The sequence below is a fragment of the Haliotis rufescens genome, unplaced genomic scaffold, assembly GCF_023055435.1.
Source record: "Haliotis rufescens isolate VD_foot unplaced genomic scaffold, xgHalRufe1.0.p SCAF_15, whole genome shotgun sequence".
Classification (NCBI taxonomy): domain Eukaryota; kingdom Metazoa; phylum Mollusca; class Gastropoda; order Lepetellida; family Haliotidae; genus Haliotis; species Haliotis rufescens.
The window spans coordinates 8,199,925-8,215,928 of NW_025963835.1; the positions used below are offsets into that span (position 1 = coordinate 8,199,925).

The window sequence follows — 16,004 nt, forward strand, 5'->3', positions numbered from 1 at the left end:
GGGTCATGAATATTCATTTTGAAATCAACATCATGTTTATGAACATGTTCTAAATCAAGGTAAATCAACAGGTTTCACCATATTTCAGCCTTTAACAATTTAATGATTAAAAACTAATATGTTTTATGAAAGGTATAGAAATAAACATTGTCGTTCCGTATGATTAAACCTACAACTGTTTGAAATAACTGTTATTGTTTATATAATGATATTATATATTTCTCTAATCCCTCACATTTGTTTTCTATTTCAGTTATTGATTAATTATTTCACTGACTTTGAGTTTATTTCAGATCACTAATCACTTATGTTTTTCTCTAACCTTCCTTTCAGTTTATTTTCAGTTTTCAAACATCACTACACAACTTCTTCACATGTAACCATCTGCAGTGTTTTCTTGGCAAAAGATCAAAATATGTATCATAGCCCTGGAATAATTCTTGTTCAAAATCCTAATGTGGACTGTGCTAATATATAAGGTTACTCTGCTAGGAATGATAAGGCCACAATTCTCTTGCCAAGAAAACCAGCAGAACCTAGCCACTTGCCCTTACACAGATCCTCCCCCATCACAGACCTATCACTCACACTGCAGTCTCTTTGTCCACTCTACTAACAGCACTCTCATAGCAAATAACAGTCACCGAACTAACTTGTTCACAGAATAGTACCGCAATATCATTGGAAACACTTGCTCAGTCATTTTGAAATTCAAATGCCAATCTAACATTCAAGATGTGAGTGAGGTTTTTTTTTATTTTCTGGGCACTGTTGGCATTGCAGATTTACTATAGACTTGCTTCTTTAAATTTAGTGGGTGACCATTTGGTTGATTGATTATTGTTTCACACCAGTGAGAAATATGTCAGACAAAGTGGGGTTTCTAACCAACATCCAAGGGGCATGATCACACACAGCCAGGTGACACACTGTCTCCACCAGATCTTTAAGACATACCAAGGGTACTGTGGACAAGGGTACTGCCACAGAGTCACTGGGGACAATCCACATGTGGTCAGCTTTACCTGTGTATTGTCAACATGCATATGACCTGCAAGAGAGTCATGGCAACTGTTATGTTGATCTTGTGACCACTGGTCATCTTATTTGTGACTCCTTATATCATACTGACATCAGCATATTCTGCTGTGTGTCGGTAAAATGTTGTCTGTCACCCTGTGGTTAGCCTGTGTGTCATGTCATGTCATGCCAATATCAGCATATTCTGCTGTGTGTCAGTAAAGTGTTTAGTCTTTGTCACCCTGTGGTTGGCCTGTGTGTCATGTCATGTCATGCCAATATCAGCATATTCTGCTGTATGTCAGTAAAGTGTTTAGTCTTTGTCACCCTGTTGCTTGTTTGTTGTTTAACGCTGCACTCAGCAACATTCCAGCTATATGACGGCGGTGTGTAAATAATCGAGTCTGGACCAGACAATCCAGTGATTGACGTCATGAGCATAGATCCACGCAATTTGGATCGATGACATGTATCAATCAAGTCAGCGAGCCTGATCACCTGATTCCGTTAGTTGCCTCTTACGACAAGCAGAGTTGCCATTTAAGGCAAGTATGGGTTGCTGAAGACCTATTCTACCCCAGATCTTCACAGGTCTGTCACCCTGTTGTTGGCCTGTGTGTCATGTCATGCTGACATCAGCATATTAGGTTGTGTGTCAGTAAAGTGTTTAGTCTTTGTTACCCTGTGTTTGAAGTTGACTGCAGGAATTATGGTCATACACTTGACGTGTTACAAAATGTATATGGTAACTCCTAACATGATATGTAGTCACATGCTAGCTAACTAGAGAAGTAGATTGCTGTTATATAACAGACCAACTGTAACCTGAAGTCGATCATTGTGTCACGAAGTATGTTGCTTTAACACAAAGTAATTTGCTGTAACACGAAGTATGTCACTGTAACATAAAGTGGATCACTGCGTTATGAAGTACATCACCGTAAATTGCTGTAACACGAAGTATGTCACTGTAACATGAAGTAGATTCGTGTAGCATGAAGTAGATCTCTGTAGCATGAAGTAGATCACTGTTACATGAAGTAGATCGCTGCAACACACAGAATGTATATGGTAACTCCTAACATGATATGTAGTCGCATGCTAGCTGACTAAAGACGTAGATTGCTGTTATATAACAGACCAACTGTAACATGAAGTATATCACTGCAAAATGAAATAGATCACTGTAACCTGAAGTCGATCACTGTGTCACAAAGTACGTTGCCTTAACACAAAGTAATTTGCTGTAACACGAAGTATGTCATTGTAACATGAAGTAGATTGCTGTAACACAAAGTATGTCACTGTAACATGAAGTAGATTGATGTAACACAAAGTATGTCAATGTAACATGAAGTAGATTGCTGTAACACAAAGTATGTGACTGTAACATGAAGTAGATTGCTGTAACACAAAGTATGTCACTGTAACATGAAGTAGATTGATGTAACACAAAGTGTGTCAATGTAACATGAAGTAGATTGCTGTAACACAAAGTATGTCACTGTAACATGAAGTAGATTGCTGTAACACAAAGTATGTCACTGTAACATGAAGTAGATTGCTGTAACACAAAGTATGTCACTGTAACATGAAGTAGATTGCTGTTACACAAAGTGTGTCATTGTAACATAAAGTGGATTACTGCGTTATGAAGTACATCGCCGTAACAAAGTAAATTGCTGTAACATGAAGTAGATTCGTGTAGCATGAAGTAGATCTCTGTAGCATGAAGCAGATCTCTGTAGCATGAAGTAGATCGTGTTACATGAAGAAGATTGCTGTTACATGAAGTAGATCGCTGCAACACACTGTAGATCACTGTGACACAAAGTAGATCACTGTAACATCAAGTAGATTATAGTAACATCATTGACAAACCAGTGTAGCATCATGTAGGGCCCAGTAACCCTCACATACGCATCATAGTACTAAACTCTGTTTGGGGGCAAGTGGTTGTCCCAGCTAGGATGGGAGGGAGACACAGATTGGCTGAATGTGGCGGGGACAACCTGTCCAGTCCATGCTCACGTCAGGTAGGTTCAAGTTTGTACATCAGCCACTGTGCTGGTTCTGTGTATTGGTGCTGTATCACTTGTCCTTGGGTGACTTCATTCAACTGATAGATGCTGACTGTCGGCATTAAGATGGGTGTGATTTGCATAATTTGTTCTGTCTAGATAAAACTTCAGTATACAATTTGAATTTGTGTGATCACTGCCTATGTATATTTTGGGTCTAAAGAAGTCTTAAATGTATGGGCACCAAAGGCAGCACATGCTAGCTTGATAAATATATGAAAACTAGAGATCCATGGATAGTACACATTCAGCTGGCAGTTTGAGTGATGCTGTGTGTCATGTGTTGCAGATCCAGATGTTCCTGGAGGACCTCACTGACATTGTGCTGGAGCTGAAGAAAGGGGACACAACCAACACCTCCATCTTTGCCCCATCATCTAGTTAGCTGCTTGACCTGAATGCAGCCGATGACAAGCCCTAGCCGCTGCCACTCACATGGCGAACAAGCCCTTCATCAATGATATAGCAGAGCTTGAAATTTCAAACATTCTCAAGTCTTTCAACATTTCATTTTTTTCCAGGAGAAAATGATGATTAAAGCACTTAGAAAGTACATGTAACCCTTTTGACTGCATGTTATAATATCTATCCTTATGATTTGGTGCTTCACCTGGATGAATGTGTTGTGGGGACTTGACAGTGTTTCAAATTTTCAGTAATCTGTGTTTCCTTACTGGCAAAATATCAACAGACATTCATTAATAGTTTTGTGTACCAGGTACACGCGATACTGACTTGATATCCTGCACATAACAAGAGTCACACAACTCTTGGCTTTAGCCTCTCAGTGCAACGTGTTTGCTAGTGTGGAAACACAGGTTCTAGCAATATTGATGTTGTGAACACAGAGATAAAACTTGTCCAGCAAGACATTCAACCGACCCTGATTTGTATCATTATGTACTGTCCAGATCCCCGAGCAGTGATGGCAGACAGATGACCCACACACCAAGATGCCGAACAGTTCAGCATCATGATCACTGCGATCATGATCACCTGTTTCTGATGATTGTTCTTTTTCCCTGCCTTTATATGTGTCACCATATCTCCCCAGATCCAAGTGTTCCTTCAAGATCTGAACCAGATTACAGCCGAGATTCGCCGTATGGACCTGTCTGGTGCATCCATCATCCCTCCTTCCTCCAGCTGAACCACCTCCTTCTTGTATTGTCAGGACATATTATGTAAACAAATCAACAGTTGGGAGCTGCATACTTTAATGTGGTACTATTGAAGAGGAAATCAATGTTGAACTGATACATGGACTAAAGTAAAAAAAATATTAAGGACAAACTGAAATAGATTAATGGGCATTGTTATATGCAACCATAAGCATTTATTATTGAGAAGTATTTCTTATGAGAAAATTATCTTTGTGTTTGGATTACCATTGTTTTTTCATTCTGCTTATAAAGGGGTTCCATGTACACATCAACGGGTTTCCTGTCCAATTCACTTCTCACAATATTGCCTGTTCAGCAACTGAGGCTGTCTGAACATTATCTTGAGATGTTTGCAATACTTCAATACTTTGCATGATGATGTACAGACATATCTGCTTCACGAGTCTGAGTCAGACTACCCATCTTCACACACCACTTGTACAGATTGATATATGTTCTGTTTGAAAATTCTAATTGATTTTTTTTTTGTATAAATATTTGACTCATATTGTTGTACATAAACTATTTGAAGACTAAGAGTTATATAATATCTTTTAGTGAAATGAGCTGTTACGTAAAATAGCTTGAGTATCTTCGGCACCACAACAGATGTGACAGGATCCTGTGATCTTTGGTTGGAAACCCCGATGCACCCTGACAGTTATCCACGGTTTTTTAGCATCGTATTGGTAATGGAGGGATTGACATAAATTGTAACCATTAAAGACCTGCATCAATACTTGACTCTTTATTGTCCCCCGCCGCGCGAAAGCGCGAAGCGGGGGATAAAGTATTCACGACCGTCCGTACGTCCGTACGTCCCACCTGTTTGTTGCCGCGATATCTCAAGAACTAAACAGTGGATTGTCTTCATATTTGGAACTATGGTGTATATACCGACTCTGCAGACACCAGTCGGTTTTGGTGACCTTGACCCCATTTTCAAGGCCACAGCAGGCAAATCTGCTTTTGGAGTTTGAAAACGGTGTTGCCCCAATATCTCAAGAACTAAACACTGGATTGTCTTCATATTTGGAACTATGGTGTATATACAGACTCCGCAGACACCAGTCGGTTTTGGTGACCTTGACCCCATTCTCAAGGTCACAGCAGGCAAATCTGCTTTTGGAGTTGGAAAACGGTGTTGCCGCAATATCTCAAGAACTAATCGCTGGATTGTCTTCATATTTGGTACTATGGTGTATATACAGGCGGGGGACATTTCGTCACTTTGTGACAAATACTTGTTTAATGCTGCAGTTAGCAAGATTCCTGACAACGTATAACTATTTGAGTCAGAAACCAGTGACTGAAAGCATAAAGATCCATGTCATGGTGTCACAAGGACACACAATTAGCCATGACACCTGACCACCCTATCCTCTTGAGTCAGGGGTGTCAACAAGCCTGGAAGACTGGGGACCTATTTGCACTGGATACCATATAGTATATAGTATAGTCTGTTTCTTATTTAACTGGAACTCTCATAAATAATTACTGTCTGGCACATCAATCAGCGAGGGGCCTTTAGTAAATATGCCCAATCGTACTCGCGCCAGTGATCTACAGGTGAAGAGTTTCATGTTCATTGTACATTTGTGTAACAATAACCATTAAACCAATAACATGTTGTATATATTGTGCCATTCATCCGTATAGAGTGATTGTACAATATCAGGACGCAGACTATACCATACACACACCGAACCCATGTCACCATTGACAATTAGGAACATCTCAAATTGTGGTCTGTGTGTGTGTTTGTGTTAGTTAGAAGTGTCATATTGAAGAAACCGTGCTTACATCATTCAGTATCATTCACACATACTCAAATGGATGCCCCAAAAGGGTTCACACATTAACATGCCCGTGGAAGGAAAATGCCCAACAGTAATGTATTTTGTGGAAACTATAATTCTGCATGTATCATTTAAGAAGGTGATCATATCCGATATCATGTAACATTAAAAGAACATGATTTCTTGTTTGAGCATTAAATAATTGGCATTGATTGTATGCATGGCTCATGTTGTTTGGGTTTTCTATTAACACCCCTATTAAAGATGTCTGCTATTTGGACATGTTTCCATGTCATGCATTGCATCTAGGAAATCTACATTTTTGTTGTAAACAAACATAAATTACTTTCTAAACATCATTTAGACAAATTCTTCTAATAAAAAGTGATCGGGGGATCAACTTGCTATCAATGTACCACTGTACATGACCAACCCACACAACACAAGACCTGAGTGAATAAACAGTGAGTTGTCAGTTAGCCACAGTCATTTTATGTCAGCAGTCAACAATAGAATGTTTACAATCAATTATAGATGTACATGTACATGAATATTATGTAGAAGGGTTAACATGGGTCCAATAACAAAAATAGTAAAGTTCACTCAGTCAGGGATAAGTGATATTTACTGATCTCATAATTTACTAACTGCAGTAGAGTAATTGCAATTACAAAGAGTAATTGTAATTAGTACTAACTACTAAATGGCTTTATTATCAGGGCTAATTACGACTGAAATAACGCTCCATCCTAGGCAGCAGTGGTAGCAAATTGCTTTGGGCAGTCCGTAGTTGCCTATCGCCTCATAGCCTAAAAGCTACATCCCCATACCTCAAACATATTTAGGATTTAATAATCTTTAAACATGTTTGACAGGTTATTACAATGAAGAAATATTGTTTCACACTGGCAGCACTAACCTCCCTTGTTCATTGAGTACATAATGAACATTGAGTTCATATGTGTCAGTCATGAAAAAATAACATTAACAACATTACAGAGCCAATATAAAGCTAACGCTGACTCATAACCATCTCCTTTTGTCACAACATGGCGAACAAGACACTGGCCAAGGCGGAAGTGAGCAATGCTAAAAGGTCTTGGCCTGAAACTGAAATAGGATACCCCTTCTCTCCACTGCTGCTGCGTGCAATCTACCAGGCGGAATAGTAAAATCACTGTTTACATACCTTCTAGGCGCTGATTAATGTACCAGAAATCACTAAGCTGTTTTCTCAGTGTTGGTAAATATTGAATTATATAGACAGCAGTATCATTATTATACAACATACAACAATTTACGTATGATTGATTGCAATATACCCAACACTCTTATACATTACCCGAGTGGGTGTTCACACAAGATACATACTGTGTTTGTCACAATAGTTATTCCTAGGTCAACAACGTAATAGTTATACAGAAGTGACACAGTCTGTTCACAGTAGTATAACAAGAAGAATATATACAATAAAACACACAAGTATCACATGTCGGGTAGCAGATCATTTAGCCTGGGAACAGGTGGAACAAGAGGCTGTATATTTACATTTTTCTGTTAGAGCAAGTTGGTTGTGCGTGGAAAGTTGCTCTAATTGTCTACACCGCCCCGTGGTCAGTGGTACCAAATGTTCTGTAGTGATTTCTGAATGTAACCAGCCAACTGAAGGTACCAGTACTATTCATCCCATGGCACTAAAGGATATTGTGAGCACACCACCCACAAAGAGACTAACCAGAGATCTAATTTGCTGAAAGTTGTGCGCATAACAATAGCTGGATGGCATCTATGACAGATACACATGCACTTCATACAGTAAATGTAACTAAATATAAGTTGGAATAAGAATTCTCATTCGCAATAACTTTTGTAACTAGCATGTTTGTTTGTTTGTTGTTTAATAATGCACTCCGCAATATTACAGCAATATGACGGCGGTTTGTAAATAATCAAGTCTGGACCAGACAATCCAGTGATTGACATCATGAGCATCGATCCACGCATCAACCAAGTCAGCGAGTCTGACCACCTGATCCCGTTAGTTGCCTCTTACGACAAGCAGAGTCGCCATTTACGGCAAGTATGGGTTGCTGAAGACCTATTCTACCCCGGATCTAAACGGTAGTACAACAGTGTAGGTGAGACTGATCGAGGTAACGCTGTTTGTTGATTCCGAAATCACCAGAGCTATCTTAACTTGGCTACATATGCTGCCTTAACATGGCCACAGATGCCGCTTGGACATGGCTACAGATGCCGCCTTGACATGGCTACAGATAGCTCCTTGACATGGTTACAGATGACGTATTGACATGGCTACAGATGCCGCATTGACATGGCTACAGATGCCGCATTGACATGGCTACAGATGCCGCATTGACATGGCTACAGATGACGTAGCCAACATGGCTACAGATAGCGCATTGACATGGCTACAGATGCCGCATTGACATGGCTACAGACGCCGCATTGACATGGCTACAGATGCCGCATTGACATGGCTACAGATAGCGCCTTGACATGGCTACAGATGCCGCCTTGACATGGCTACAGATGCCGCATTGACATGGCTACAGATGCCACCTTGACATGGCTACAGATAGCGCCTTGACATGGCTACAGATGACGTATTGACATGGCTACAGATGCCACCTTGACATGGCTACAGATAGCGCCTTGACATGGCTACAGATGACGTATTGACATGGCTACAGAAGCCGCATTGACATGGCTACAGATGCCGCATTGACATGGCTACAGATGCCACCTTGACATGGCTACAGATAGCGCGATGTTGACGTAGCCAACATGGCTACAGATAGCGCCTTGACATGGCTACAGATGACGTATTGACATGGCTACAGAAGCCGCATTGACATGGCTACAGATGCCGCATTGACATGGCTACAGATGCCACCTTGACATGGCTACAGATGACGTATTGACACGGCTACAGAAGCCGCCATGACTTGGATACAGACGCCACCTTGACATGGCCATAGATCGCCTTGACATGGTAAATGATGCCGCCTTGCCACAAACGTTTCGATTTCTTGAACGCAACAACGTGGCGTTCGTTCTCATCGTCCGCGTTTTCAGAAAAAAACTGGAATATGTTTCTCCTGTAAACATTACTCTTTGCTAGTTTCAGTTCTACCAGTGTCAGAGTTACGTCTCGTAGTGGTCCGTATTGTAGCGACGCAGTCTTCTGGGCACTGTCCAGTGACTGACAGGATAACTGTTGCAGCTGCAACGTCATCGTGATAATGCGATTACTCGATGGAGAATCCTAAACAAACAGGTGTTATTTAGTCGAACCGTTTGGAAAGTTAGACATTCACAGTATTATATAAAACAGTAATCGTTTAATGACCATACATTTGAATAGAATTCTGCATAAAATTAACATTTAAGACTTGTCTGTGTAATATCAGAAGTAACCCAATCGTCTCTATTTCTCCAAAGTCTCCTTTTGAGAGAAACAAAGGCATGTACCTTTATGTTATTGCATCATTTGACTTCATTGTCCCTGAAATAGTGTTATTTCATATATTATACGACTTTCAGGTATTTTAGTTTGTACTGCAATTTCAGTTTAGCTATTTGGTCATGGCTACCAAACAAATTAAATGTATGATAGGCCATGTTCGTCGACGGTTCCTGGTGTTATTGAGTCATGCATGAATCATTTCTAAAGTAATTCTAAATTTTGGTGCTCCGGCTATACAACAGATATATACTGAACCAAATTAAAAACTTCACAATCCTAAAATTTTAACAATTTGACCAGTTATCATTGTGGGCCCTTATTGTGTATTTAAACAGTAATGGCCACGTATTGTCTTCAGATAACACCCGTTTTTGTGCAGGTGAATCGATCAAAATCATGTGCACAGCACTATAGTGGTAAAAGTGGTTTTTCACGTGCAACTGGTCACGTGGCCATAATACCGCACGTGTTTTCAGCCATACTTGTTAGCAGTCATTAACAAAAAAAGAAAAGCACAAGAAAACAAAAGTCTTTACGGCCATTTGTCATGCCACGCCTTTCAAATGTGCAACGTGAACGTGCCATCGGCATGTTGCAGACGGGAACGTCCGTAGCTGAAGTCGCAAGGACGATGGGTTGTAGTCGACGGACTGTTTATGATTTACAGACGCGTCTACAGCAAACGGGTACCACCGCTGATCGCCTTCGGCCAGGTCGACCACGTGTGACGTCACATGCAGAGGATCGTCAGATTGTCTTACGTCACCTCCGTTACCGATTTTTGACGGCTACATCAACCTGAAATGAACTGTTTAGGGGTAGACTGAGTGCGCAAACTGTTCGAAACCGTCTGAGAACTGCTCACCTTCAAGCACGACGGCCATACTGCGGGCCGATATTGACTCAATTACACAGACATCAACGTCAATTGTGGGCACAGCGACACTTACGATGGACTCAGAGGAATTGGAATCAAGTCGTCTTCAGTGATGAGTCCCGATTGAATCTTCGATATGCTGATGGTAGGGCGAGGGCGTGGAGGCGCCGTCATGAACGTTACGCCCAGTGTTGTGTACAGGAAGTTGACAGATTTCGAGGCGGAAGTGTCATGGTGTTGGGTGCTTTCTGTGGCAATGCACGTTCCAGGCTTCTTGTCATACGTGGCAACCTCAACGCTGCAGCTTACCGCGAGCAGGTACTGGCACCAGAACTTCTGCCTTTTATGCACATGGACCCGGTTTGATCTTCCAACACGACAATGCCAGACCCCACACAGCAATTTTGACAAGGAATTTCCTTCAGAATGCGGGAGTCAACGTCATGGACTGGCCGTCAAGGTCTCCCGACCTCAATCCCATCGGACACGTCTGGGATGCTCTTGGCAGAAGTCTGCGCACTCTCCAGAACCAACCACAGAATTTGCAAGATCTTGGCACTATTTTGCAGCAACAATGGCGTCGTCTTCCCAATCATGTGTTCACAAGCATCACAAGGTCCATGCGGAGGCATTGTGTGGCAGTTGTCAACGCACATGGTGGCCATACACGCTACTGAGCTTGTGTGCCATCAGATTCTCGTGCTTGGGACTTATGATTTGAACTGTTGATGTTATTACCGAATACCGTAGGTGCTTGGAACAAATTATGGTTACCACCGTTAATTAAAATCCTTCTTTGGACATTGATGATTAAAAATTACCTTCTCTGATACATTTGTCCGTTGTATATCATATATGGGATTACTTTTTAAAATGTGAAGTTTTTAATTTGACTCAGTATATGTCCCTAGATGCATGAAAAATAATGTGATAACGGCAATATACCATTCTACTGTACATTTTGGAAGTAACGAGTATTGCATGTAAAAGCAGCTAGTCCTTGATCGGTACTTAACATTACTGTCACAAGAAACTGTGACCATGCAGGTGGTCAGGCTTTGACTCGGCTGATTACTAGAGATGGAAGAGAGGCCGTGGTAAAAAACACACTATCACTTGACCGTGTAGCATGCAAGCCTACAAGCCAGTAGGAGGTCAGAGTTCACATGAGTAATGTGATAATTGCGGTTCCTTTGCTGGCCGAATGGCATTGATATTGAGCATTCGTGACCAACTCGTGTTATTGTGGGACAAACTGAATAGCGACTCGTGTCCCTCTCGTGGTCATTTTTGCGACAGGGTTCCGCCTAAGCCTTAAGGGGCATAGCTAAATGAATAGTCAACTCGTTGTGTAATGATTCACGTATATTTCCCCATATATTATATAATGTCGGATGCAGTTTAAAGCCCATCGGGACACGCGGTATTATACAGTATGATTGAACACATATAACTGTATCTTGGGTATATTTTTAGATGCAAGGCATACGTAAAGTCAAAAATTATTCCTGAGGGATTCTTTGACCGAAAAACCTGAAGCCATACGCACATTTTGATTGGTTTGTCGTATTTTCGCACATCACATTTATCGACAGCGGGACTAGTCTTCTTGCAGGTTATACCCCCGTCACACTTATTCGGAATCAGCAGGAATCAAGCAGAACCAGACGGAATGAAGAATTTTCAAAATTTCTGCCACATTCAGGAGGGAATTTCAAATTGACCAAGCTTTGTAAGAATACCGTTCGAATACTTAGAATGCGCTTCGAACCCGCCTCGAATGATTCTTGCACATTCAGTTTGTATCAGCTCTCGAATGCAGCTCGAATGTAGTTGGAACACAGTAGGAATATTAAGAAAGCTGTTAGAACGCAGTTAGAATATTTAGAATACACTTTGAATGCCAGACGAGTGCGGTTCGATTGCTATCCGAATACCGGCCGAAGTCTGTTTGGAATTCACCTTGAATGCACTCAGAACGCTCCCGGAATGGCCGCTGAATATGGTTCGAACGTCCAATCATTCGATGTGCATTCGGGACATTCGAGCAGGATTTGAAGATGCTTGGCGTTTCGATTTTCCCTCGTATGCGATCGGAATGTTTCGAATGCTGCTGGAATGCCGTAAGAATATTTAGAATGCAGTCAGTGAGAAGTTGGATAACACTTCGAATGCCGTTCGATATTTCTCCACTTCGAATGCACCTCGAAAGTTTTGAGCATGAGCTGAGAATGGGCCCGAATATTTGGAATGCACTCAGAAGTTTTAGAATGCACTTCGAATATCCAGGAATAAACAAAGAATTTTCATTCCGACGGCATTCCGCCTCTAGTGTGACAAGGGTTTTACGGAAAGGGGCGAGTGGTGACGAATGTGATATATGAGGTAAGCATTGGCCCCTGTCGTGTCTGCTGACTTTGCCAGAAGTTCAGTACAGCCCTAGTTTGTACACATTGATGTTGTGGTCACTGTGTTGTAGAGAGTGACACCTGCAGCACAAGCAGAATAGTGATATTACTGAAAACCGGACCCATATTAACTGAAAAGGTAGACACTCGCCATCTTGGTCGAAGTTGTAATCGGCTGTATCGTTCAGGTCAGAGACCATAAAATAAATTGGCAAATTTGTGTTCACATTACCCCCACATTACCATCGGCCCTGCATCGGCTCAGCGCGGCAAACATCGTCTGGCCGATAAAGTTTTGCTCATCGGATCCACATCAGCTATATGTCGGAAAAAACTATCGGCCCGACATTGGCAACTATTATCGGCTAAGCATCGGATTGATATCGGCCCAACGTCGACAATAATTATCGGCACAGCATTGGGTTGACATTGGCCCCGACAGTAATTATAGGTTTAGAATCAGCCTTGTCCAACCTCTCAAATCCCATCACCACCCAAGCATTGGTCATAATTCAGACGTCATCACCTTTCTATTCTTTCTCATTTACAATGCATAGCAGCTGGGGTGTTCAGTATTTTATCTTTCATAATATGTGGTGTCAATTCTTGATTTTCTTCAAATGCATAAATTATAACTTGCAATAATCATTTAGAATTATCGATATTTTCAAAAATAGTCCAAAACATCCAAACTTTCATCGTTTCTTAACACTTCGTTAGTTTCATCTGCCATTGTCTTAAATAGGCTGCTGTTCTGTGGAGTAGTTGCTTGTCGTAAGAGGCGACAAACGGGAACAGGATCAGGCTCGCTGACTTGGTTGATACATGTCATCTTATCCCAGTTGCGTCGATCGATGCTCATGATGTCAATCACTGAATTGTCTGGTCCAGACTCGATTATTTACAGACCGCCGTCATACAGCTGGAATATTGCTAAATGTGGCGTTAAACAACAAACAAACATTACTGACAACATCTCATCTTAATATTTCATGTAAATGATCCCACAATAGAACTTTTCCAAGTGTAGTGTTAGGGCACATAAGACTAAACATTTTCAAAGCTTCAGCTCTGATGTTAAAGTTACGAAGAGTTATGCAAACAAAGTAGACACAATTTATGGATAACAACCTTTGCAATACAGCACTTTCGTTTGCAGATTCCCTAGCTGCAGCTCTGTTTTTTTATTTCGCGTTTTCCTTGTGCCTTTTCTAAACCTTCCTTCTTGAACTCGAAGCCATTATGTTACATAGGTCACCATGTTCTTGTCTGTGGCTTCTGAGATCCCAGCTGCAGGCTTCGTCGTCAGCTTCTGTTTTCAAACGACAGCAAAAAATGTCAGTGTGCATATTATAAGTAATTGGTTTGGTTAACTCTTTCTCAAACTGTTTCATGTACTCTGACAATTACAAGTAATGATTTTCTCAAGCGTGTCAAAACAAGTTATTGATAACATATTGGAATAAAAAAATAACTAATACCCTGTTCACATGCACCTCTATACATATGTGTGTATATATCATTTCAAGTCAGTTGATGAGTTTATAATATGTGTAAATAAGTAAATCGATGAGTCACTCGGTATATGTAAATACGTACATTGAATTATGTGTAATGATATGCAATAACATCACAAATAACATTTTATCCAGTATTTCATCACAAATGTGCATAAATTTCTTAAACTGATAAGACTACCGTACGTCTCCACTGGGTCTTGTAATACTTATTCAGCATCAATCATCATTGAAATAGTGCTCTGGATATATTGTTTTATCTTTTATTCATTATTTCATCACCATGTACATATATACATTTCTCAACATGATAAGAATATCGTACGTCTCCCCTGGGTCGGGGGAAAACTGTATGATAGAAGCCTTTCCCGCAATAACCTTATTAAATATTATTTTTTAAGTTTTACTGTAACTCTTGGTAGTTAATAACTGCTGCTAAATATAAACTAATAACCGATTCTAAAATAGCCATATCTCTGGAAATGATCACACCTTAATCGATCGATACAGATAGTGACAAAATCAAATTAACTTTGTGTTGTTCACTATTTTCCTGTTTTACTTGTTATAACAGCTGGAATTGTAAACATTTCCACTGTGCGGTGGACCCGTGAAGATCCGGGGTAGAAAAGGTCTTCGCCGTCATATAGTTGGAATATTTCTCAGTGCGGCGTTAAACAACAAACCAACAAGCCACTGTGTGGTGATCGAAAACCGAACTAATGAAATTACCTCCTGCCGACAACAGTGAAGCTCCTTTTATCGACCAGTAGGAATATTAGCTAAATCTGACCTATGACATGCACATGCAATGCTGAAAGTTTCCGAAAGCCTTGTTATGAATTTCATGTTCACTGCTGTTAGTGCTGACAGCAATCACAAAATCAAGTTTGTCATTCATTTCCTAACCTTACCCGTCCCCACACTTGTTTTTCTTTTCTTTTTAAATATTTTTATTTCAGTTCAGTAGACATAAATGTAACATGAGGTTTATAAGTGTAGCAATTCATTGAGTCTTAAAACATGATCAGATATGGTTATATACATATATATTGGAATGACTGATGAATTATATTAAGTAGGTTGATAATTCTTTCCATTTTCTGTCAAATTTATGAATAGTACTATTTTTCATTGCGATATTTCTTTCTTCTATTTCACATACATCCTTCAATATTTTGTAGCAAAATAACTTATCCTGAATGGAAAATTGATAATAAAACATATCTTGTCATGTTTTGCATTTGCCCTTGTCCCCTTGTTTTGCTAGACATGGGTATTTGGCGTTTAAAAAATATAAATAGTGAGGATGCTACACATGAGAACCTGCTCTGTCACGACATATTCCACGGATTTTGTCATTGTAAGTAAGCAGGATACTTTGATAGGAGTGTTTCACTTAATTTGCCAAACATAGAGCCTAGATTTCTCTACTCACCTTGAATGATGCTTTTGAATGAACATTGTTTCTCTTTTCAATTGAAAGGTTTGAAATGAATTGAACACCTCGTAAACACAGTCATGAAGTAAACACTTATATTACCGCAATATAGGTGTTCCCTGAGCCATCCAAGTATTATCTTTTCGCGTCGTCTGCTTGAAAGGACCCACGTGAGTAACAGCGCCCTCTATTAAAAGAGTAGCTTCCC

At 40.4% G+C, this 16,004-nt stretch overlaps 1 protein-coding gene across 2 annotated transcripts in view; it reads left to right on the forward strand.

Annotated features, from left to right (window-relative positions):
- Positions 1-5,003, forward strand: part of LOC124125450 (coiled-coil domain-containing protein 42 homolog) — a 31,751-nt gene extending 26,748 nt beyond the window's left edge. The window contains exon 9 of one of the 2 annotated variants that reach the window (XM_048396105.1): positions 3,391-5,003. In XM_048396105.1, the coding sequence (XP_048252062.1) occupies positions 3,391-3,486 (96 nt within the window). In that variant the 3' untranslated portion in view covers positions 3,487-5,003. The remainder of the gene's footprint in view (positions 1-3,390) is intronic. The other variant, XM_048396104.1, reaches the window with a different exon arrangement.
- Positions 5,004-16,004: the final 11,001 nt, after the last annotated feature.